The 27,919-nt window shown below is 34.5% G+C and overlaps 1 protein-coding gene across 1 annotated transcript in view; it reads left to right on the top strand.

Annotated features, from left to right (window-relative positions):
* LOC150108283 (uncharacterized) overlaps positions 1-27,919 on the top strand; it is a 46,489-nt gene that overhangs the window by 6,690 nt on the left and 11,880 nt on the right. The window contains exon 2 of the mRNA XM_090415725.1: positions 12,881-13,002. Coding sequence (XP_090271851.1) covers positions 12,993-13,002 — 10 coding nt within the window. The 5' untranslated portion in view covers positions 12,881-12,992. The remainder of the gene's footprint in view (positions 1-12,880; positions 13,003-27,919) is intronic.

The raw sequence follows: 27,919 nt of genomic DNA, 5'->3' as shown, positions 1-27,919 counted from the left end.
AACATCGTTTTAAGGTAAAACATACGAGAGGAGTCTGGAAAGTTCTGATAAACACCTACAACAAAAAGGATATTAAAGCAACTGATATAACCACAAGAAAGAGCATACGAGGATATAAGAATATCCTCGGTTCATATTTGAATAGCTTTATCTACTCATTTCAGCAATATCATGTACTCTTAATAAACTAACGAACGAGTCCGAGTGCTCCGTTGATTCCACTCATCGAGTACAACTTTCTTTCTTGTTGGGATTCGTTTCATATTTAATGAACTAAATAATCAAAGGACAACAAGTGATTCATTAATAAAATATCAAAAGATTACTTGCTGTCTTTTAATGATTTAAAGGTCGTTTCTTTAAATATTTAGTGGCGAATCATTAAATATTTAAAAGGTAAATGATCAATCATTTACTTAAAGGAGATGATTGTCCAATCATGAAATATTCGACAGTTATCTGCTTCATCTTATATGTTTGTTCACTGATCGTAGGAGGAAATGTCGAGGAAAATATCAGTCAAGAAATTAGTCTGTGAAGGAATTTCTTGTACTCAGAATGCATGTATAATCTACAATTCACAATGGATTATTCAGAAATACACTTCATTAATTTTAATTCAAAGTAAAACAAGCTTCATTGAGCCAATTAAGACGTCGTTATCAACTTCTTTCGTTGAACAAACGTATTTCTTAGGCATACGAACCTGCGAAAGGTTCGTATGCCTAAAACACATTAGTATCCTAGTTAAGAATTTTTTTATGTATCTTTATTAATTATATATATATATATATATATATATATATTGGTATTTTATTCATTTTTACATAATCCAGAAACCTTGCTCTACAGCCCAAACATGAAACGTTATTCCACGTCACTTCAGACTTCCAACAAGCGGGTTGGTGGTTGGACTCACACCTGGCGATGAAGTTCATCTACTACCTAAAATGTATATCCTATTAATGGAATCGCATCACCAGCAGATTCTTCTCCCCCTCCCCCCCACCTGTGTTACGTATTAATTAAATGCCATCCTGCTTTCTAGAAAGGTCTTTAAATAGCAGTTGTGATTATGATTTGCTTTAGGCCTGACGACATCTTCTAGTGAATAAAGAGCTACCTAGGCAGTTGGTCGCAAGTCAATAACGATTGTGTGTGTGTGTGTGTGTGTGTGTGTGTGTGTGTGTGTGTGTGTGTGTGTGTGTGTGTGTGTGTGTGTGTGTGTGTGTGTAAATGAATCAGATTTCAAATATTTTTGTCTGTATTTGTAACTTCATTTGGAACAACTAACCAGAAAAATATCATCAGTCCGGTTGCTATTTGGACATATTCTTGGGAGATCGAACAGCTCGAAAGACCGAGAAGGAGTGTAAACGTCAATGATTAAAACAAATATTGAAATTGGCTACGAATAGTCATTGTTTTGATGTAAAGAGCAACAGCCACTTGTCACTCAACTGTTATTGAACAGTCCACCCTTGAAAAGCGCCTCAGTTAAATCAGATAATGAAATCAACGCTGTTACATATTTGGAGTGTCCGAAGAATGAAATTATTTTCGCATAATGAGAAGTTTTTGCCTCACCTTTATTCTCTCTCTCTCTCTCTCTCTCTTAAAATTCCTTTAAACTCCTCACTTCTTCTTTTTCTTATATTGAGTTCCTGTAAACGTCTCTCTCTCTCTCTCTCTTAAAATTCCTTTAAACTCCTCACTTCTTTTTCTTATATTGAGTTCCTGTAAACGTCTCTCTCTCTCTCTCTCTCTCTCTCTCTCTCTCTTAAAATTCCTTTAAACTCCTCACTTCTTCTTCTTTTTCTTATTTTGAGTTCCTGTAAACGTCTCTCTCTCTCTCCAAGAATTCCTTGAAAACGTTTTCCGCGTTAATCATCAACCAAGAATCTGTATATTTTCCTGCTCCTCTGGGTACACATGCACATAAAGAAGGTTGAAATTGGCACTTTATTCCAGTTTCTCAATACCACGTAACGAAAAATACGAGTCATTTTTAGATGTAAAGGTTGTTTTTCTGCTGTTGCAGTTTTTCTTAGTAAATTTTAGTTAAGAATCATCCTCATGTAATGTTACAGTAGACAATAGAGAGTCGACATTTTCTCTCTCTCTATTTTTATTTTTTTTTTTTTTTTGTGTATGTGTGTATAAATGAATCAGATTTCAAATATCTTGTCTGTATTTGTAACTTCAATAGTTGCAACCAATAATATTCGTAGTATCCTACGTTTGAAATCATACTGCAGTTAAGGATAACACCAACAGCCACAAATCTGATTTCTTTTGTACAGTATACAATTCTAAAATATATAACACATAAGTTTTTTAATTTATAATAAGTTTAAATTAATATAGCATAAAACACCACTAAAATAATAACTTTTATTGACTTACAGACAAATAAGACCAACGGATGCCAAAAACGTAAACTGTGCGCTATCAAAAGAAAATCACTAACTCAATTAATATTTACTAATTAAGTTACTGATTAAGAAAACTGTTAGTATTTAGTAATAAAAAAAGATTTTCAGATTTTTAAAATAAATTTATAGTGCAACATTTTTAATCTGAAGAAATTCAATTTTTAAAGAATAATATTTATTTATTTAAGAATATATAAAGAATATATTCATATATATTCTTATAAAGAATATATAATATAATTTATAAAGAATAAGTTTTATTTTATTTTTATTTATTTATTTATTTACTTATTTTAGTTTATTTTTATTTTTATTATTTTATTTATTCATTATTATTTATTTTATTTTATTTTGTTTTATTTTATTTATTTTTGCTTTATAAGGCAACGTCCACTATCGTCATAACATTTTAGCCATTTTGCCACTTTTCCTTCTCCCCGAAGTGCAAACCTCACTTAAGAATGATCACGTAACATACTTCTTATCTAGAATCAAGAATATTGGATTGGATTGATTATATGTGTTGCCATTCACGTTATGGACATAATAAATACGTTTCTGCCTAATCAACAACCAAAGAGCTTAGTTCCTTTTATGCTATCCTTTCCCACGCAAACAGACCCAAAGAAAGAGCAATGGAATATTTTCCCAGCATTTATGATCACCTTGCCCATCTATTCTAATAATCTCATAATCTCGGATAACAGAAACTTCTACTATTGTGGTAAATGATAAGCGTGGGAGGATGTACTTAATCAACAGCTTCGCCTTGTCTCATAGCAAACAATGGGAAGTGATCTTTTATCGATAAAGTATGTCACACTTTAGTAGAAACGTGTAAACATGATAACGGGCCTTATAAATAAATATTGCCAACTTTATATAGATGGCATATAATTCTGTTTCTTTCTCTTCTGTTGTGCGTGTGCGTGTTTATTGGATTCGATGTCCCTATTTTATTATGTTAACGGTGTAAATATTGTGACTCCGTTAAAATGTTATAAAAATATAAAGTAAGAAACGAAATATCTGGAAATTTATTTAGTTTCAATTATAATTCAATATGAATCATTAAAAGTATTTAAATATTTTAGAATATTTTTTAAATTTTTCGTATTAATGGTTTTAAACGTCATATTTCTAATACACCTTTTATTTATTTCTTTATTAAAATTCCTTATAAGGTTTCTAGTAAAATATAAAATTAGCTTTTATTAACTTTTAACTAAGAATTAAGAGTAATACTGAAAACTTGGATGTGTGATGTGGTTTTCGATTATTATTAAAACCAATGATATAATTCAAATTACGAGGAACCTAATTTTTTGTGAAAAATATTATATGGGTATCATGAATTTTTGTCTTTTAAGTACTGTAATATAACTTAGTATTCTAGATATTATTATTTTTATTTTTTTTAATTTACAGGAGGAGAAGAATATATTTTATAGCTTATATGAAGAGAAATCAACGTATTTTAATTAATTTACTATATATATATATATAGAACTATACACCATATTAAGAAGAAAGAAAATTAGAACATCTGGTATAGTACACACACACACACACACACACACACACACACACACACACACACACACACACACACACACACACACACACACACACACACACACACACACACACACACACACACACACACACACACACACATTCATAGCCAAAGCATTAGAATCATCCTGCCTGTTTCTATACAACCAGATTGAACGGTTGTCAGGAACGGCCGGTGGTGGCGGTATTTTGGTATGGCGATTGTTCTCATGGACATCAGAAGGTCTTCGCATTCCCAGTGAACACATCTTGACCGCTAATTCTTACCTGGAAATTGTTTCGGACCAGGTATTGTCCTACATAGTGACAATGTTGTCTAATGGAGCTGGACTCTTCTAGCAAGATCTACCCCCCACCCCGTCACAAGGCTGGAATTGTGCAAGCTTGGTTCAAAGAGCATATCCCAACGGTTATCTCTACCAAATGAGGCCCAACACACGCCACTAGGTAGATGGTCATAATATTTTGTCTCATGAATGTATTAGGATAAATTTAAAAATATAACTTTTAGCATACATACTGTACATCTTTTATACTTTATTATACTATATTAGGAATGCGAAAAAATACTAACTTTTAATATGTATCCAATATTGTTTTGCAGTTAAATTGCTTTGTGTGTGTGTGAGAGAGAGAGAGAGAGAGAACATATTTTTCAACTTGGAGTGAATTATTATCTGCCACAACACGGCATTAACAATAGACACTTTATTCCATAACTCTTCAGTGGGTTGCCATGGTAACACAAGTATTAGTCATTTTTTACGATACTTTAAAAATATTCTCTGAAGATAATAACAAATGAATGCACACAGACAGACATTATTAACAGTGTCCGTTTTCATGGATATAAATCAACACTAAAAGTTTCAATCACAGGAGCTAAAATTTTTCCCCGTGTCTTCAAAACCATTTTATCTTATAAAATGGAAAAATAACTTGGGAGCTTTTATAGTAAAATCAAACGCTAAAAGCGCCATAAAAAGGGTTTATTTTGTCCCCTCTAAAAGCATTTCGGCTAAGAATATTTGCCTCTAGACAAGAATTCGATATTCTGTGCGGGCATTCTTAAAGGAGAAATTCGTTCTTATTCTTAAAGGAGAAATTCAAGGTCTTAACGTTTTTTTTTTTTTTTTTTTTTTTTTTTGTCTGAATGGTTTCAAGTGCTGCTTAACTAGACGATGTAGGACTGCAGATGACATTCAACTGATATTTATGGCTTTATCCATGCACTTCGTGTGACACAATATAATGGCACCATAAATATGGAAGACCACACAGTCTTATAGTCACTAAGACGCCATCCTGTTATTTTAGTGAAAAATGGAGCGGTATTTCGTGTTGCCGCTGTTTTTAGTGGCCTCTGAAGCAACTCAGCGGTCAATTTCAGAACTTCTATAGTCATCTGAAATCCATTTTGATCTAAAGGAACATACAGATGATACAGATCTGCGCGAACAAAGCTTTTTTATGAAAGATAGCCAAACTTAATGAGTGATCATACCTTATTTCTTGTTACACTGATTACAATTTTTTTCTCTCCCCCCCACTCCAAATGATTCTTCAATTTCTGTAATGACAAATTATAAAGAATTGTTTTTCTTTATTCTGCGTATGGTGTTAATTTGCTGTTTGCATTTGAGATGGATGTTAAACCTAAGCCAATTAAGCACCTCATTTTCACTGGTCTCATAAAAGGTGGCAGGATTTTCCCTCCGGAAATGTTCAGTCTTTTAACTCGAAACAACCCAAACTCATTTGAGATCTTTAATTAGCTCATAAACCACAGCCCAAGAATCTGTGGTCGATAATATTTTGATAATAGGAAAGCAATGTTCGGATGCAAAATACTGGCGGTCTTAGACAGATTGTTTCTTTCACATTTCATGGAATAAATTTACAGTAGAAAATGATTTATTGTAACACTTATTAATTTTTTTAAAACTTTTCCGATTATCTTTGAAAATCTTTAAAAAAAAAACAAAAAAAAAACTACAATTAAAGTAGGCCATTTCTGTCGTTATCATAATACCTGCTGATTTGTCATATGCTGCTAGTTGTGATTTATGTGTCACTGATTGTGTTCTCACATGTGTATCTTTCCCGACCGATCTGTTTATTCGGTATACTAAATTTCACATGAACAAATGATATTGTATACTTCGGGATTCTTTCTGTAGTGAATGGCAAGGTTTTGGAAAGCGAAGGAGACTTCAGATATTGCTTATCAAGAAGGAAGCCACCTTTATTTCTTGACGCAACTTCTTTGAGATTTTATTAGTGACAAGCCGTATGCAAAGAAAAGACACCTCTCCTCTATATTCCTGTTTTTTTTTTTTTTTTCTGTCCATCTGTTTGCCTAAAGACAGCTTTTAGGATATTCTTCAAGTTTTAGGCTTCTTTATATCCGTACAGATGGAAATATTATATACCAGATTTTTATAATACCAATTTTTTTGTGATACGCATGTCAAAACACATCAAGAATGTCGAAAAAAGAAAGAAAGAAAAACATAAATCATGACTATTAGCATATACAACACGGACAAATCATCATAGAAATGGCTTACAATAATTACAGTTTCTTCGTCGTAGTACTCAAAGAATCATCGAAAATGTTTAATAAAAACGATATTCTACTTCAGGTTTGGTACGATGCTGTTCTCTTACAATTCCAGTTGTATTCTTGAGAGCACAGAAGAATTTATACTTAGTGCGTATCGCATTGCTGATCATCATAATACAACTGGAATTGTAAGAGAACAGCATCGTTCATCTCATACTAACGCAGATAGCATCTTGTGACAGAAACAAATCGATGTAATATCCGCAAAAACCGTACTATTTTATAAATATATTATTTTATATTTTATATTTAGAATTATACATAAATTTAATACGCAACCAATAGGGAACAGCCAAAGGATAAAGTCTTTTCCCAAGATCCACATGACTTTGTCCTGTAGTGTAATCATCTTAGCTCTGAAGAGAATAACAGAACAAAAGAAAGATTATATATGTGCTAATTTTTGTAGACGTTTTATAGAAACGTGTAGTAGTAATCTACTCTATAATATAAAATGATAAGCCTTTTTTTGTAACATTCTTGTGTCACGTTTTTGTCAAGTTATTTGAAACGTTTTGAAACTCAGGGCTACCCTGAGTGTCGAGTCTTCAAAATTCGAGGCATCAGAATTCAAGGAGAACAGACCTACCAGTCCGGAACTGGGGGGGGGGGGGGGAGCCGAATGCGCCAGGGGTCGGAACCACCCTTTCGAGTTTTCAAAATTCAAGTAATCAGAATTCAAGGAGAACCGGCCTACCAGTCCGGAACTCGGGGGATTGAGTGCCGTAGGCGCCAGGGGAACCCCCTTTCGAGTCTTCAAAATTCGAGTCATCAGAATTCAAGGAGAACCGGCCTATCCGTCCGGAACTCGGGGGGGGGCGTAAGCGTCAGGGGGGGAGGATCCCCCTAGTATATTATAAAACAGTTAATATATATAAAGGAAATTATAATTTAATATCAACTCCTATATATTTCGTCACTGTAACATGAGCAGCATTCAGGGACAACAAAAATAAATCATATAATACGAACATACTTCCTTGCGTTTCGTTTCACAGCTGAGTGAGCAGGAGAGAAGCACTACTAAAGTTTTGGAGAAGAAGGTATACGGTGTAGTTCTATAATCCAAGGTTAATTCAAGGATTTCTGAACAAACAGTACGAATTCTTCGCAAATTACTTTCTACTGGTTTGCAAGTACTGTACAGTACTTGTAAACCAGTACAGAATTTGTCTTCTTCCTACCATCCACCAAGGATAAATTATCACCTCTATCATTACTTGATGTTTATCAAGTGCCCTCTTCCTGCTGACTTTGCCATTTTGGATAGACTGGTTATTTATGGGTAGATGTAAATGAAACTATTTGAAGGATTGGGCAATGTTACAGTCAGGTCATGATTGTTATTCGGATATGAAGCAAGTTTCTGCTTTGGGCCCAAAAATCAAAATGGTGGATCTCTCAAGAAAAGTACAAATTCATTGTCCTCTGATATCTCACGAGCTTATGTCCATTACATGTTTTTCGTGTCGAGGAACAGATTTACATTCCATCACTAACAATAGTATTTACTGAAGTAGAAAAAATGTATTCGAAGCCATTTCATCATATACGATTCTAAAATACAAAATACAGTACGTTCAAACCAGCACTGAATTTCACTATATGATATGCGGACGAATCCTAGACCTGAAGTGGAGAAAGAGATCAACAGCTTCTTCTTTTTTTTTTTTCTTTTTTCTTTTTTAACTTGGAAATATCTGAAAACTTCGTTTTTAATATTTTCATTATTCATTATTATCCCATGTTTTCGTTTATAGTTGCAGTAATACTAAATAATAATAATAATTTTATGACAATGACAATTTATTATTATACAGACTGCTTAAATGTATATACAATGAGCCATATTTTCTGTACAATACAAAGACTCAGTACAAAATGCAGAGTAATTAATTCTTTACAAATATAATTATACATTTTTTAACTAACTAAATATTTATCCACCGTATTTACACATGAATTGGCACGAATGTGCATACAATTCACTATACGATGCAGTAACACACACACACACACACACACACACACACACACACACACACACACACACACACACACACACACACACACACACACACACACACACAAACTCTTTTGAAGGGAGGAGGAATTTTGATATGGCTTGTTTGTGTTCTTGTCATGGTGTTTGAAAGGAATTCGTTATAGATTTTGTGTGTATAAGTGTGTGTGTGTGTGTGTGTGTGTGTGTGTGTGTGTGTGTGTGTGTGTGTGTGTGTGTGTGTGTGTGTGTGTGTGTGTGTGTGTGTGTGTGTGTGTGTGTGTGTGTGCGATTTCCCTCTAATTTTCAGTCTCGCTATAATATTTATATGGCGCCTGTTTCAGCTCTCTGTAGGTCCCTACGTTTCTGTCGTCGAATGGCAGTTTGTTTATCATGTCGGGTATGTAGAAGTTTCGGGTGTTTTTTTTTCATAGTGATTATTGTACTTATACGTTGAGTAGTTTTGTTGACTGTGGTCTTGTTATCTGATATGTTGTTCTAGTTACTCTGTAGGTTAGACTGAAGTAATGTCTTAGCATGGCTGTGTAGTGACATAAGTATTTCACCTTAAATATTTCGCGTTCTGTCCTTACTGCTCCTATAAGTGTGGGCTGTCTCTTTGTTTCCAGAATATCAGTTTTATCATTTTATTTTGCAACAATTGTAATCTGTCAAGTTTGTAGTATGCGCAGAATCCGTATGATGTAATTGCTTATCTTAAATGTTTCTACATCACGCTTTATAGATTAGTATTTTTATGTGTGTCAGAGCAATGTCTTTTAATTGATATAGCTTAGTTGCTATTATCCTGAGTTTGTTGTGTAGGTAATTTGTATGGCTATTCCAACTTTGATCAGCATCGAAATGAAGTCTGAGATAACGTGTTGTTTTCATCTGTGTGATGATTGTGGTTTTAGGATCAGGGCTTTGTGTATAGGAGGATGGATGTAGTTGGTGATCAGCCAGTTAGCGACTGATGTCGTCTTGCATATTTGTGTAAATAATATTTGCGTTGTTAGAGCTTCCGCAGCTCAGTCGATATAGACGAAGCCCTTTGGTCGGAAAGACCTGGGTTCGATTCCCGCCAGTGACGTGAGGAACCTTTGTCTGGTCTCTTTCGACGAAAGGTGAGTTAGCCGGTCTCATACGGCGGTAGGGGGTTTTTTGGTCCCCCCAGAACAGGCAAACCGGTCCGTTGAACACTCATCTACAGACATAGGACACGCCGGGAGACATGGGGCAAACCACCTAATCCTCGCGTTACGGTTGCGAAGTCCAAGTATAGTTGGAAAATATAGTTAAAAAAAAATATAGTCCAAGTATAGTTCGGCACTTAAGTGCCTGTTAGGACCACTGAAGAAGATATTTGCGTTGTTTTGAATGGATACTAGGGCCGTGTCGTCTGCGTATTGGGTGATATTGCTTTTTAGGGAAAGATGGCTAATATCGTGTGTGTGTGTGTGTGTGTGTTAAACAGAATGGGAGAAAGAACAGCTTCTTGTGGTACTCCACAGGTTACCGGTACCTCTTTGCTGTACGATGATCCTATATGTGTGTGTGATGGTCTTGCTTTCTGTTTTTCATGTATGCTTTGAACCACTGGAGTAGACCACCTCCGATTCCGATATGTGTTAGTTTGATCAACAAGGTTTTTTGTGTCAGTGTCAAACGCTTTTGTTAAGTCAATAAAAACAACTAATCCTATTCTGTTTTTATCTAACGCAGCGTTTATTAGGTCTGTGAAATCTTCCAGGAGTATTGCCGTTCCTTTGTTTTTTTTTGAAAGCCATATTGTGTTTTGGGGATGATTTGGAATTTTTTAATGTATGTGGAGAGTTTGCAATGCACGATGCGTTCCATGATTTGGTTGATTACAGACAATGTGGCGATGGGTCTGTAATTACTTATAATGTTTCTTCTTGTAGGTGTACCTATAAGAAGAATAGTTGGACGGGGTCGTCTGCTGCAAGCGAGACAAACTTTGGAAGAAGAAGAAGAAATTAGCGTACGAAATTACATCGACAACAGCGCTGAACAAATGCTTCAATTAGAAAGATTAAATCCAATTAGAAAAAGGAAGAGCAAAATAATCGATATGTCTGAGGGAACTTTTAACCCTTGCATGGGCAATTTCTTCGAGATACTGAAGAAAAAATTTACGTGACTAAGACGTAGTAATGGCTACAATATGGATATATTAAAAAATAAACAGGAGGATTTATTCTAGCCGCTCAAGAATAGTCGTTGCAAACTAATGCAATCAAAGCAAAAATTGAGAACATCAGTAATAGCAACAAATGCAGATTATGCGATCAGAAAGATGAGACTGAAGAACATCTAATCAGTGCCTACAGAAGGACAGCCCAAACTGATTATAAATACCGCCATGATCAAGGGGGCCAAAATAATTCCTCGTCACGTATATAACAAATATGGTTTTTCTACTTAAAAGAAAGTTATAACTGATGGCAGGATAAAATGGAGACAGTATTGGAAAGCGAAACAGCAAAAATTCTCTGGGACTTTCGAATACAAACTGATCGGCATTTGGAACACAATAGACCTAATTATTATCGGTGCAATTGTCATTTCAAAAAAGCTATCGAACAATTTATAAGAATTAAACATCAATGAAGTAACCACATATGTTTTCCAAAAACGGCATTCTTGGAACAGTCCATGTTTTAAGACGGAATAAATGAATACATAGACCTGAATAATTAAACGTGTATAAGATGGATTAAATAGGCTGTTGATGAGCTCAATAAATAGATTATTTAAGATTATATTCACTGAAATGGAGAATAAGTGGTAGGATAAATCGACGATTAGTAGATAGTTCAAATTACTTCTATGATTTTGAAAACCACTGTTTTCGAAATCTTTTCATACGTCTAATTTTATCTTTTTCTTAAAGATAAATTAGACTTATGATAAAGAAAATAATTAAGAATGCATCAAGTGAATCTGGCAACAAAAATTCTAATAACTTCATGATCTTATCGTGAAATGAATTGACTCTGCCTGTGGCAGCATCCACATGAATATGGAACAGACACCTTCGCTGCATTACTGAGGAGAAACCATGCGAGAGAATCACATTAGTTAAATATATCCCTTGAGGTAAAAGATCGGGATAGTGGAGGACAATATCCTCGGCAGTATTGTCTGCTAAGCATTAAATGCTAAAATGTTAGAAAAGGAGTTTGCAATCCGTAATAAGTAAGAATCCATCCATTAATGTATTCACAAGATATCGTTTGTGAATACATTAATTCGCACAGTACGATAAGAGAGAGAGAGAGAGAGAGAGAGAGAGCAACATTTATGATATTGAATATTAGATGCATTAAGTATTCAGTACACTATTAAGATAGGGAATGTTGTCGGAATGCAAACTATGCTATCGTATTTAAGAAAGTACAAGCACCTACAAATAAATGTACATGTAGTGTTGAATAAATAACAAAGATACGTGTTAATCTAGACAGTTAAACTAATTTACACAATACATGAATAAAAATAAAGAGCGAGAGTTGATATAGCGAATGGCCAAATTCCTTTAAGTGTCGTATGTGAATAATGCCAAAATTTGCTTTTAAAACTAGAACACCATTGTCACCGCATATTCAGATTACAACCAATAATGTCGTTTTTTTTTTCATTTTTTAGTATGTTGATCTTGGAACTAATCAAAACAAGGACATGTTCTTTCTGTTTTATATTCTTATAAGTTTTGATATTTTCAAAACTAGTAGCCACAGCATAACTATGTACTGGCCTTTAGAGAAATGTTTTCTTTTGTTACAGAGTAAAAGATTATAAATCCAACCATAAAATGTCATTACTATTCCTTTGGGGAATAAAATATGTTAGAGGACTTGTTTTAAAAAAAAATTTAACCCAACATTGAATTACGTTATTTAGTTGTTGTTTTTTTAATTATGTTTTTGATTCACTGAATAATAATAAATGAAATCTCCTAAATAAAATCGTTTAAAATCCCATGATGTTCATTATTAGCATTTATCAATGAATTATTTATTTATTACTTTATATAAGCAAACGATTGTTATTTCTCCTTCTCATTTTTTTTTATAAATAACTTATTATTAACAATTGATAATGATACTGTTTCATATCATTTATTATAATTAACTTTACACTTATGGAAACGAGGAATTTGATTAAATTTATTCACATTCTTGAGACATATAATGAATGTTTGTTTTCTCCCCCTAGTGGACATTAGCAGAAACTGTTCATTTAGCAAAAAAAAAAAAAAAGCATAGCAAAACTCAAAAACGTCTCACTGGAAAATTTTGCAACTTCATTTGATACGCTGAAACAAAATATGGGAAGCGGTAAGTTTTCCTTTGATATCAATACTGAATACTATTTATTCATAATTTCGTTATAAAATACAATTCATTATTTATAAAATACGTAAAAATATAATCTTTGAAACTGTTGTTGAGAAAAAAAAAACAGACATGTAATTGTTTAATAAATGAAGTTTTTTTATTAAAGAATTACGCGTCTATTTAATTTAATAAATGTATTATATAATTTCCCTCTTTGGCACGGCAATTCCCCCCCACCTTTCTGGTAACCAGCATCTAAAAAAAAAAGTCCACAGAAGAACACATTTGCAGACAATAATATGAATATTAGGGTTTGAGGACACGAGATGGCGTTAATAGTCTACAGTGCTCTCTCTCCGGAAAAGTCTTGATTATTGATATTTTGAACTCACTATCAGTGAAAATCAGAAGAATGGATGGAGACCAGCTGCCTTTTATCTTAAAAAAAAATTAATTACATTACAGGAGCCCTACTCCCTTTGAGAAATAAAAAAGGTGTTGGTGGAGGAGACGATAAAAATATATTTATCTTCTAAAAAAAAGCTTTGTTTTGAGTAAAGATAACCTCCTGCAAGTCGACGACTGTTCACTGTATTTCATTATTGTGTTTATAGAACTTTCTTTTTTTTTTTATTTTATGAAAGGAAGTGGTACATCGATTGAAGTACAGAATCACTTCCTTGACAACGTTCTGTTTTCAGAGCTTCAGAATAAAGTCGATTCAGCTGAAAAGGGGTAAAATTAAATCATTAAAAATAACAAAGGAATCAAAGGAATATATTTCTTTCTAGGAAAGAAAAACGGAAAATTTCTCATGAATTTTCATTTCGGGGTTTTGTCATTATCTCTTCGTTTCTTAGTGGCTCACGCTATACAAAGTAGGTTGCTAAGAGAATCTTACAACACATATCGTCCGTCATTTCTTTTTTAACTAAGCCGTAAGTTGGAAGTTAAGTACACAGTAGAAATGCGAATTTTATTTGCTTTATTTGAAGTGAATTAAACCTTAGTACATACATAAAGTGTTACGTATTTATAAAGTTGTGAAATTAATAAAATTTTACATTCAAATTACTAAAAAAAAAAAGAAAGAAAATTGTTTACGTTTCTGTGCATTAATGACATATTAATAGTGTTTTTATTTAATTTGTTGAGCTCAAATAGAGGAAATGTAATTAATTCTGGAAGGAGGTGATTTTTGTTGATAGAACATATTTCATTAACTCCCAATTATAGGTCATTTATTCTATCATTTTGATGCTACTATCTCCAGAAACATAACTAGTGTAAACCAAGACATCTTAATACTAAACACACACACACACACACACACACACACACACACACACACACACACACACACACACACACACACACACACACACACACACACACACACACACACACACACACACACACACACACAATACAATTTCTTTACAAGCTTTTGTGAGTGACAGTCATATAAAAAATGAGATTTAATTAAGTCCTGATAAAAAGCTAATAATAATATAAGTGTAATCATGTAATACCATCATAGTTCATAGACTCCTGAACCCCACCCCTTGAGAGCTTACAAATAAAAAAAATATAAAAAAAAACCATACAATAAAATATTATATCAGTGGCATGAAGAACTTTTCAGATATAATGGCCAAAATTAATTACAAATATATATCAATAAAATGTTTAAGAATAAAAAAATTTCAAATAATTCCTTAATATTTTATTCCTGTCTTTTCTACATACTTCATTATGTACATACATACATACTTCTGATGATGTAGCTACATTAGCTACATCAGAAGATGACTTACAAAGATCATTAAAATCATTAAATGATATCTCAAAGCAATATAATATGACAATATCCAAAGAAAAAACAAAAATAATGGCATTCAAAGGAGATAACCCAATAAGAAGTAAAATAGTGATAGATAATAAAATACTAGAACAAGTAAACACTTTCAGATACTTGGGATGTGATCTATCATACGAAGAAGAAAAAGACATAGACACTAAAATATCAAACTTTGTCAAAGTAAATAGCATAATAAATAATATATTTAAGCCATCCCTGGTACAAAAACACACTAGAATCAGACTATATAATGTCTTGTCAAAACCAACTCTACTATACGGAAGCGAAACATGGACCATGAAAAGGAAAGATGAAAAACGAATTCAAACAGCAGAAATGAAGTTCCTCAGAAAAACAGCTGGATATACCAAGTGGGACCACAAAACAAATGAAGAAATCTTACAATCCATGGAAATAAAACCAATTAATTACTACATAAGACAGTATAAACAAAAATGGCTAGAACATTTAAATCGAATGGACAACAGCAAACTATCAAAAATATTATACAGATACAAAATAAGTGGAAAAAGAAGAATCGGAAGACCAAGAAAGAGATGGCATGAGACCGGATCAGGCCACATGGCCTAAATTCCATGTTAGGAAGAAGAAGAAGAAGAGTCTTTTCATTAAAATTCTGTTGTCACTAAAATTGTCAATACTGTATTAAAGATTGATAGATTTTTTTTAAAAAAAATTGTATTTTTTGTTATTCAACACTAACTAATTCTTCATCATAGTGAAATACTACTTCTAAGATCAATTGTTTATTGAACTTATCTAAAAATGTATAAATTATCGACAGAGTTTATTGTTTTGTATAGAAAATTATTATAGATAAATGCTTTAAAAATAGTATATAAGTAAATTTTAATATAAAATCATATGGAAACTTAAATAGTTTAAAATTATTTGAAAATTTTTCTTAAAATAATTAAAATAAGTTTAATAATTTTTAAATATATATTTACACCAATAATAATTTTGATTCGAATTGCAATAAAAGTTCATTGAATGTTACGTCCACGGGAAAGCCAGATTTAAAATCTGGTTCTATCTATTATCGGGTTCTATGTGTTAAGGTTCTTCTGCACTCACTGATTGAAACGATGAAACGATATTTTTTTAAGTGAAGTGATATGATCCTACAAATAAGTAATTTATAACCAAAACTTGATAACATCACCCTCCCCACAAGGAGTAATGCTGGAACCCTATCTTCGTCGTTTCACTTTGTTGTTTGGGGGAGGGAGGGGCAGTTGTAACAGTAAATGTTTTCTTAAAGCGTATCTTTAGATAAAAATGAAGAGCCTTGATATCCTTAGCATGCTGCAAGGGTAAGAAACATTGATAGACTAAGGAATTGGTCTTCATGTTCTGACTTTTCAATCAGTCTCATACGGAGGTGGCAGAGTTTATCGTCCTGAAACTCTGTTTTTTTATGCAAGGAGATTTCAAAAAGTTCAGATGTGCATTTGCCTGAAGTCGTATGAACTTCAAAAAAAAAAATAATAAAATAAATAAATAAATAATAATAATAATAATAATAATAAAATAAATAAGACTCCTGAGAATTATAAGACTCGGCCTCTATTTGTATTTATTCGCTATATTCCCGTCAGTGATTGAACTCTAAAGAAAACTAAATCTGGGATTTGGATTTTCATTCTTTCTACGTCTTGGTCACTGATGGATAATTAAACCCTGAAGTAGACTTTAAAAGCATGTTTTCGGCACCAGTTCCGATGCATTCTTTACTAATAGTGAAAGGTTTGGATTTCAACTGAGATGTAGCTTCGCTGATCACTGACGGGTAGCTTTCAATTAAGAGAATTACATCGCCTTATCGGAAAAGGATGTATAATCAATATTGGGCATGCTTGTCGGGAATTTTAAGACCATTGCACTCTCCTAACATTTCATTTTTTGTTTCTCCGCGATGCTCTTCAAAATGCTGATTTCTGTCATCAACATTCTCCTTATCCTTATAAGGACTGGCTTAAAGGGGCGAAGCAAGAATGCTTTTCCTCTTCCCCGTTATCTGTAGAGGACAGTGTAGGGATAAGGTGTTATTGAGCTATTAAAGCTCTGATCATGGCAGGAGGGTAACAGCAATAGCCGAGCCTCAGTTAAAACTTCATTGGCTACAGCATTGCCATCCATTACCCTCCAAGGGTATTGGATTGAACGAATCAATCGCCGCATCTCACGGTCGATTGATTCCCCTCTCATTCGCCTCATCAACATTCTCAGGCGATCTAAACATCAATGATGGTGGATGCTTTATATATATATATATATATATATATGTATATATATATATATATATATATATATATATATATATATATATATATATATATATATATATATGTATATATATATGTATATGTATATATATATGTATATGTATATATATATATATATGTATATGTATATATATATATATATATGTATATGTATATATATATATATATGTATATGTATATATATATATATGTATATATATATATATATATATATATATGTATATATATATATATATATATATATATGTATATATATATATATATATATATGTATATATATATATATATATATATATATAGTCTGGGTGACCCCGCACGTAGTGCAAGTCTTAGGTAACTCATGGTAAAGGTGGAATAAGATCTGATCACTATTCTTCGTTACTTGGGAAATGGATTAAAACCAGGTTTATATTTAAAATAGCTTGGTATCTTTAATATAAAGAAAAAATTGTTTCACTTTGGCAACGATATTTATGTTGTGAAAATCACGGAGTTCCTGGCCAGGATGGTGGTTGCTGCTTTTTTATCTCGCAAAAGTTTGAATATTTGCGTAAGACTTAAAATGGTATACCACCACATTACTTAACTGGAAAGAAAATTGTTGATGAAAATCTATTAATAATTATACTGTACACCCACTAAAGGGATATATATCTTATGATGATATGGAAGACATAGTTCACATCTAATTTGAATCATTACGCGGAAGTGTGAACGAATCTTTGTTTTTTAAAATGACAATGGTGATAGGATATGCAATGGGAAAGACAACAAAAAAGCAGCAACTGTTTTCTTTACCATGAACAATGCAACGAAGTACATTTTGTTCGAGTGAAACAGGAATCACTAGCAATACTGATTGAGATACCTCAGCAGTTTCGTGACCGTAAACTGCTGTTTATAGGCCCGAAAAGATCGTTGGAAATGACTACATCACCTACTACAGCTGTTCCGATTATATGTATACAACTGTTCATAAAATTCGCTAAACCTTTGCTTTTTCCTCGTATTCTGAGAAATGAGATATATCTTCTATTTTTTTTTTTAATTTTAATAGAATATTCAGAAATGCGAATTTACATTGTTGCTCTTTGGCTAGCTTGAAATATATTTTGTTATTCAGAAATATCAGAAAATGATTCTCTAATATCCACATTAATAATTCTCTAAAATCTCTAAAAATCTATTAAAATAGTTTTTATTATTTGCTTTAACTCATTTTTATTGAACTTATTCTTTGCCTTATTACTTTTTTTTTCCAAAACGGAAATAATACATTATCTCATTTTCATTACAATTCAGTTCAAGCTATTTTCCCAACCATATCGAAGAAAATTTGCAGATTAATAATAGCATAATACTATTAAATTCAGAAACTTATTTTAGTAAACATTATTTAATAAAATTATGTTAGACTATATTATTAAGTATAAAATCATGTAGTAACTTAATGATGTCTAAGAATATTTTAAAATAAATTAATTATTTGAAAAATGTTTTAAATTCATAAAATATAGTGCTACACCAATAAAAATTTATACTGAGAATCATTGAAATAGCATTGAAAAACTATCTCTGATGATAGAGCGGTAACATCTATTATCACATCAATCATATCATAAATGGGTTCTACACTTTTCCATCTGCTCTACTTTTTTTTCTTTTAAATTGAGAGGGGTGCCACTGCCCATAGCCCTAAATATCGAGAGGGGTACCACTGCTGATAGCCCTAAATAGATATATTTTTTTCTTTTAAATTGGGGGTACCACTGCCCATAGCCCTAAATATAAATATTTTTTCTTTTAAATTGAGAGGGGTACCACTGCCCATAGCCCTAAATAAATATATATAGTAAGAGTATCGCGTATGCCGATGATGTCGTCGGAACCTTTCAGGATTCCGATTTCCATCTTCATTTTCTTCCGCATGTTGCCACAGTTCAGCGTAAGTCAGAGGTCTTCTCGCTAATCCAGAGAAACCAAAAATCAATTTTTTTTTTGGAAAATTCAGCCAAACTTCGTATGGTTCGACACAGTTAATAGGGATAATACTATAGCGGGGAATGCTAGGAATACGCTTCGTTGAGAGCCTTATACTGTCGACACAAAAACTGCTAACTTCCTGTTGCGAAAAAAAAAAAAAACTTTCCCCTTTCAAGCCAAGTTATCTGTCATACAAAAGAAAAGAAACGACCATCCAAGTACCGTTGCTACACATGATTAACATTACAGACGCAGAGGACAAAATTGTTTCTATTTGTTTACTTTTGGAGTCAGGAAATATGAGGTAGGCAGGACATAAACATGGTGTAGGCCACCAACCATTTGTCACATAAGAGAAGAGGAAATTAAAGTTGATATCTATCTCTATTTATATTTATTGGACACAGTGAGGCAGTTTAGAATGGTCAGCGATCGAACTCAGAGAAAATTAGAATTCAAGTCTGTGAGTGTTCATTTTCATTCTTGCTCTCTTCAGCATGGCTTGATTCTCTCAAAAGGGAAGTTCAGATACCAATTTTCGTTTATTCTTAGTAAAAGGTTTAGTTTTTCTGCTGAAATACAGTTTGGCTGATATAGTTTCACTGGTTGATTATTAATTATAATGAAACGAGATATCAAACATTATCCGATAGAAATCGTGTAATCGCTACTATGCTTATAAGGGCTGGCTTAAAGGGGCGAAGCAAGAATGCTTTCATATTCCTCGTTATCTGTAGAGGACAGTGTAAGGATAAGGTGTTATTGAGCTATAAAGCTCTGATCATGGCAAGAGGGTAACAGCAATAGCTGATCCTCAGTTAGAACTTCATTGGCTACAGCATTGCCATCCATTACCCTCCCTGGGTACCCATTTTAGTCACCTCGTACGATATGCATGAGCTACATTGGTGCTTTTTTTTAAGTAAAGCCGACTCTGAAAATTGGGACGATCTCTAGATCATTCCATAGTGGCCGAAAGACCGTCCAGCTCAGCGTTGGCTCCACTCGGTGATGGGGCACCCCCCACCAACAAGCAGAACTGCTCATATTCCGGGGAAAAGCATCCACCGACAAGGCCCCTCTCGAGCCACGCCGGAGAACACCCTCACCAGAGACTCCAAATGCTCTCTCAGGGCAAACCCACGAAATCATCCCCCCCCCCTCACCGGGAGCAAAATTCCGGGAGAAACCTGAGAGAGCGAACTCTCGAAACTCAGCATCCATTTATATATGTCGCCTCTTACGACATGCTTGGATTTTCATTGGTGCTTTTTTTTAAGTAAAGCCGACTCTAAAAATTAGGACGATCCCTAGACCACTCCATAGTGGCCGAAGGACCATCCAACTCAGCGTTGGCTCCACTCGGTGATGGGGCACCCCCCCCAACCACCGAGCAGAACCGCTCATATTCCAGGGAAAAGCATCCACCAACAAAGCCCCTCAGCGGGCCGTGCCGGAAAACACCTTTGCCGGAGACTCAAATTGCTCCCTTAAGGCAAAAACCTTAAGCAAGTGAACTCAAACTCTCGAATCTCAGCGTCCATTTCGTCGCTCCTTACGACATGCTTGGATTTGCATTGGTGATACTTAAGTAAAGCCAATCTCTAAAAATTAAGATGATCCCTAAACCACTCGATAGTGACCGAAAGACCGTCCATCTCAGCGTTGGCTCCACTCAATGATAGTCTTCCACCCACCACCACCACCACCGAGCAGAACCGCTCAAATTCCGAAGGAAAGCATTCACCGACAAAGCCCCTCACCGGACCGTGCCGGAAAACACCTTCCCCGGAGACTCAAATTGCTCCCTTAGGGCAAAAACCTTAAGAGAGCGAACTCAAACCCTCGAATCTCAGCGTCCAATTAGTCCCCTCTTACGATATGCATGCTTGGATTTGTATTGGCGCTATTCTTATCCCGGCAACCACACGGGGATCGCTACTATGCTTAGCTCTTAAAAGAACTGGGAAATGTACTGAGTCCTTGACTCTTTATCCCGTCATCTGAATGAAGAAAATCTGTGTGGATGGAGTGTTATTGAGCTAAAAGCTCCAGTCATTGCAATAGCGGTAACGGCAATAGCCTAGCCTCAGTTAAACCTTCATTAGCTACAGCATTGCCATCCGCTACCCTGGAAGTCCTGAAAAGGACCGGGATGTTCTTATTTACCTCTCGCCACTATGCTTAGTCCTTATCCTTATAAGGACTGGCTTAAAGGGGCGAAGCAAGAATGCTTTTCATCTTCCCCGTTATCTGTAGAGGACAGTGTAGGGATAAGGTGTTATTGAGCTATTAAGGCTCTGATCATAGCAGGAGGGTAACAGCAATAGCCGAGCCTCAGTTAGAACTTGATTGGTTACAGCATTGCCATCCATTACCCTCCAAGGGTATTGGATGTAGAGGATAGTGTAGGGATGTTGGATGTAGAGGGCAGTGTAGGGATATTGGATGTAGAGGACAGTGTAGGGATAAGGTGTTATTGAGCTATTAAGGCTCTAATCATGACAGGAGGGTAACAGCAATAGCCGAGCCTCAGTTAGAACTTGATTGGCTACAGCATTGCCATCCATTACCCTCCAAGGGTATTGGATTGAATGAATCAATCACCCAATCTAATTTTGTCGCCACTATGCCTTATCCTTATAAGGACTGGCTTAAAGGGGCGAAGTAAGAATGCTTTTCATATTCCCCGTTATCTGTAGAGGACAGTGTAGGGAGAAGGTGTTATTGAGCTATTAAAGCCCTGATCATGGCAGGAGGGTAACAGCAATAGTCGAGCCTCAGTTAGAACGATCCAGTTGTATTTTATAATCAAATTTAGAAAAAATTAATAAAAGTTTTAAAATTTATTAGAGAGCCTATGAGCATATAACCTTCGGCACTGATGTTTCCTTGGTTACACTACTTAAAAAACCAGAAAACTATGGCTTAGAGCAGGTCTCCACAGGCTGGCCACCTGTGGAGACTTCTGTGGCCCCGCGGAGCTCTTTGCCGTGTCCCGCCGGCCATTTTGAAAAAGTAACTACATAACATTAAAACGCGATTAAATAAAAAATAATTTCAATGAATCCCGCAGGCCACTAAGCTATACTGCGGTATTTAGAATTGTGCGATGCTTTCCAGATTCACAAGAAACGCTGGGCAGGCATTTGATACTTTACATAAAATCCTATAAAAATAAATATTAAATAGACATGCTTCTTCAGCCATCTACCAGCGCCAAGCGGCAGTTAAGTACTAATACTAACGTCGCATGTGGATGGCTGAAGCAGTAGTTCGTTCGAGTGCGCTATCTAGTGTCTTCCAGATACGCCTCGAAGGTTCTCGATACAAGAGGATCTCATCCACAGTCAGTCGTGAACAGTGTGATATTCATGTATAAGCGCACGCAGGTTCGTCGTGTCAGCCAAGCGTAAATCAAGTGATTCTTGTCGGATTTTTAATGAAAACCAATTTGTACTTTTTTTTGTGCCGATCGACGATAAGCCAGTGTATTTAATTGGTCGTAAGTCAGTGTCAGTATCAAAAGAATACAATATAAAACGACACTATGAGCAAAGTGTGAGTCCAATTTCGATCACCTTCAAGGGCGACTTCGTGTGGATAAAGTGAACCGTCTGCAAATTGATTTAAAATGCGAGCAGGGCACGTTTAAAAGGCAGAGGGAAGAGAGCGAAGCGTTCGTCAAAGTAAGTTATGTAATAGCTGAAACAATTGCTAAAAAATCAAAAGCCTTCTTGGACGGTGAGTTTGTGAAAGAGTGTCTCATCGCTGCTGGGGAATATTCTGTGCCCAAATAATAAGGAAGTGTTTAAAAAACCGAGTTTGTCTGGGGGATAATTGTAGCACGACGTCTCGAAGAACTTGCCAATGACATTGAAGGAACTTTAAAAAAAAAAACGGTCGTCCGAATTTAACGTCATATTTACTTGCTTTAGATGAGAGCACAAATGTCAAGGATACGGCGCAACTGGCTATCTTTGTCCGAGGCATTGATCAACAATTCAATGTGACAGAAGAACTTCTAGCGCTTTTACCTGTAAAGGGAAAGACGAAAGGTACGGATATTCTTGAAGCCGCCAAGAAAACGCTCCAGCGTTTTCGACCTCAGCTTAACCAACCTCGACGGTGTGGTCACTGATGGTGTCCCTGCTATGGTGGGAAAGAACGAAGGGTTTGTTGCGCTGCTACGGAAAGAACCGGAACTAGAAGGAAAATATTTCGTCCATTATCACTGTTTAATCCACCAGGAGAATTTGTGCGCGAAAACTATTGGATTTAAGAATGTCATGAAAGTTATTGTGACTATCGTCAACATTATTAGGGCAAGAGGATTGAATCATCGTCAATTCCAAGAGTTTTTGACCCAAGAGTGCGAAGCGGATCACGGCGATGTGGTTTATTATAGCGATGTGCGTTAGTTGAGCAGAGGGAAGGTTCTTAAAAGAGTCTTTGTCTTATGAAGCGAAAACCAGCAGTTGATGCAAACCAATTGGAATCCGATTGCGGAATTTAACGATCCGAAGTGGATGACAGACTTGGCTTTTGTGACCGACATCTCCTTGCATATGAATGACCTAAATACGCGGCTACAATCCAAAGATCAACTGATGCACACTCTGTTTTGATCACATCATAGCCTTTGTGGCCAAGCTCAAACTTTGGGAGGCACAACTCACAAAAAAAGACTTAACTCATTTTCAGCTTCTCGCTGAGTCCAACTGTTCGTCTCTTGATGAATACGCTACAAAATTAGCCGCGTTGCGAAGTGAATTCGAAGAGAGATTTAGTGATTTTCGTAACGAACAGTCTTCTTTAGATTTATTTTCAATGCCATTCAGTGTCAATGCTGCCGAAATGTCAGGTTCAGTACAAATGGAGCTGCTTGAACTCCAAAATAACTCTTCTTTGAGAGAAAAATTAGTAGCATGTGAAGTCCAAGACAAGAACTCGGATTACGGACCAACATCTCGAGAATACTCTGCGCATAGCGACTTCCAACATTAATGCCAACATCGACAAGCTTGTCAAGGAAAAACATTGCCAAGTTGCCCATTGACATTGTAAAAAATGAATGTTTTCTTCATTAAATTATCTTTTTTCAAGTATTGATTGTATTTACTTATAATGAACCCGACTTCTACCTACGCTCTTAAAGCTGAGTTTGTTTATTTTTATAGGATTTTATGTAAAGTAACAAATGCACAGCGTTCCTTGTGAATCTGGAAAGCATCTTACAATTCTGAATACCGCAGTATGGCTTAGTGGCCCGCGGGCTTCATTGAAATTTTTAATGCGGCCTGCACTGTCTGAAAGGTTGAAGATCCCTGTCCTATAGCCTATATGTTTGTGTTTTATTAGGACTTAAATTAGCCCTAATAAAAATATATTTCGAAATTTAAGCTTGGTTCTAAATTTAGCTATAAAATACGATTGGATCTATAATATTATCAATTTTAACCTTTGTTTTATTTTTCTCTCCCTAATTTTTACTAGAATATTCAAGAATGATCGTTTGCTTTCGTTCTCCTTTTCCAACTCTAACTGTATTTGGTTATTAAAGTTATTTAGGAATGATAAAACCAATCTTCCCCTAAAGCTGTTCTTAAGGATACGTTGATTTACTAATGATGAAGATAAACATCATCGTTATCGTTTAGTGTATTACGCTGATAAGAAAAACATAATCAATGAAATACAACAATATCTTTGGAATTTTTTTTTTTTGTCTAAAGTTAGAGCCATCTATAACAAATCCTCATTTAGATATCGATTGTTGGTAAGTTGTTAATGTAGGAAGCTCCACTTGTGTTGTTTATTGATTTTCTCTGTCTCTCTCTCTCTCTCTCTCTCTCTCTCTTGTTGTGTGTGTGTGTGTGTGTGTGTGTGTGTGTGTGTGTGTGTGTGTGTGTGTGTGTGTGTGTGTGTGTGTGTGTGTGTGTAACTTCCAACTTTACTTCAAAATTAAAATTAAATAGAAACGAACAAAATCAAGAGAATAGGATATTTAATTTTTTAAACAGTGGCACATTCCAGTAATCCATCATTATTTTTAAAGGTTTGTTTGCTTGTTTCCTGCCACTAGAAAAATATGTTATAAACGGAAGTATAATGGAACAATAAAAAAAACTTAAAAGGTGAAATAAAAGAACGTAATAACACTATAAAAAGTGTATGATGCATAGGGAAAGCTTGTATGCCTGTACAGACAAAAACTAATTCAAAAATAATATTACGGTAACAAATCCTTAATATTTTATTAAGGATTAAAAAGATTAAGGATTATAAAAAAAATCCTTAATATTTTATTATTTTCTTTAGGTTAACTGCGTTAAAAATTGGACAGTTCACTTAGGTTTAGTATTTATTTTTTATTGAGATGTATCGAACAATTCATAATTAGATATAGATAAATACGTTGTGTTATATAAATATAGTAACTTCAGAAATATATAATTATACTAAAACGATACTTTATTTAAAAACATTTTTAAAATTTAATTAGTAATTTTTTTTAATTTAAAAAATTCAAATTTTACACATTTTTATTAATTAAATTTGTTTTGTTAAAATTTATACGGAAAAAGCTAAACCAATTCCGATGAAATCAGTGATATCCTGTTGTATCACTGAATTCATCGGAACTAATTCCGATGAAATCAGTGATACAACAGGATGGTCAGATTGGGGAATCAATCGACCGTGAGTTGCGGTGATTGATTCTTTCAATCCAATACCCTTGGAGGGTAATGGATGGCAGTGCTGTAGCCAATGAAGTTCTAACTGAGGCCTGGCTATTGCTGTTACCCTCCTGCCATGATCAGAGCTTTGATAGCTCAATAACACCTTATCCCTACACTGTCCTCTACAGATAACGGGATAAGATGAAAAGCATTCTTGCTTCGCCCCTTTAAGCCAGTCCTTATAAAGATAAGTGATACAACATCAAATTCCCGAAATCAGTGCTGACAGAAGGACCTCCACCACGATAGCAAGACTACGAACAGGACATTATAGAGGAATGAAGATCAATACAGATGATGCGAGAACATATAGAAAAAAGGAAGAGAATCAATCGACTGAGATGCGGTGATTGATTCATTCAATCCAATACCCTTGGAGGGTAATGGATGGCAATGCTGTAGCCAATGAAGTTCTAACTGTGGCTCGGCTATTGCTGTTACCCTCCTGCCATGATCAGAGCTTTATATATAGCTGAATAACACCCTATCCCTACACAGTCCTCTACAGATAACGGGGAAGATGAAAAGCATTCTTGCTTTGCCCCTTCAAGCCAGTCCTTATAAGGACTATAACTTGCAGTGTGTTTTGAACTAGTCATGTAAAACGATTTCCTTTCAATTATTCCATGGAGATCTACAGTCTGATTTTTTTTTTTATTTTTTATTTTTTATGGTGTATATGGAAGTACCTGTTAGGGCAACTTTTTATATGCGTTCTTTTAAGTTAATGTCCTCCGTTCAATTATGTTAATGTTAATATTTATTTTCTCCATTATTGGCTTCAGTTAAATTATATAATAAAATAGTGTTTTTTGCTATTTTTTCTCATAAATCTGATGTCAGATTCAGCAGAATGCAAAATTTGAATTACCGGTTCATGAGTTACTGCCGCTCAAAATTTCTTTACTCCATTCAGTTGAATTCATACTCTCCATATGCTGATAGCCACTTTGACCGTTTCAGTATCTTTGATTCTTGATTATTTACAGTCTAAATACCCAATGAGTGACATTGCCTTCTTTAGCGATATGAATGTTGAGAATGTTCTCGTACTGGCTTCTTTCTCCACTTCAACTAATGGATGTATACCATCCAACCTTTTGCAACTGGAATTGCTAATTTCCTGTTTAGTAATTCACTGCATGTCATGATTTATGGTTTCTTTTCTTCAGATATTCCCACCAGTAGTAGAGTACTCTAGGGATCTGTACTTTCGGCTACGCTCTTTTCCTAGTCATAAATTATCTTTATTACTAACTTCAAATCCTGTTCATAGTTTTGGTCATGACAGTATCCTCCATTCCTCTTTTTCATAGTTCACAAACATTCTATTGTTCATATACTGCAAGCTAAAGGATCTTTCATAATCATTGCTATTGTTCCACAAACATCTGAGTGACTGTGAAAACCTTTGGATGATGGCTGATCTTCATAGCCTGGATTGAGACCACCACTTGCTTATCGATAGACTGAACTGGCATTAAAAATTACGCTTGACTTGTTTGGCTTCTGTAATGTGCTTCCTAATTTACAACCTAAATGGGTTATCAGACGGTCAGAAGATCGAAAAATATGACAATAATGTTAGATCCTAACAAATAACATTAATCCGCAATAAAATTGTTGAGAAGAAGTGGAAGAATGTAAATATAATCATGTAGCGCAATCATTGTCTGTTGTATGTCCTTTAAAAATATATATCTGGCATTCGATGATAATGATGAAGTGAAAGAGTGAAAAAGTAATGCCCTCTCTCTCTCTCTCCCTCTCTCTCTCTCTCTCTCGTGTGATAGTTTGAGAGATAGGTTCTAATTTTAACCACCAAAGTTCAATATTGCATGCATTGCAAATTTAAGTCTCCATTCACTTTTCTTGGTTAACTAAAGAAAATTAGATGGAAATATAAATAAATAAATTCAAGCCGAGCAAATATTTAATTTTCCGTAGTATCGTATTCAAAATAGCTATCTTTTTTTTTAAGGACTTGATTGGTTGGACATTAAAGAAACATTATGAGTAAC

This window comes from Typopeltis vanoorti, chromosome 3 (genome assembly GCF_054136105.1).
Source record: "Typopeltis vanoorti isolate ZY-2024b chromosome 3, IOZ_Tvanoo_1.0, whole genome shotgun sequence".
NCBI classification, from domain to species: Eukaryota; Metazoa; Arthropoda; class Arachnida; order Uropygi; family Thelyphonidae; genus Typopeltis; species Typopeltis vanoorti.
Note: the sequence above shows the minus strand (reverse complement) of the source record. Positions and strands in the feature narration are given on the sequence as shown.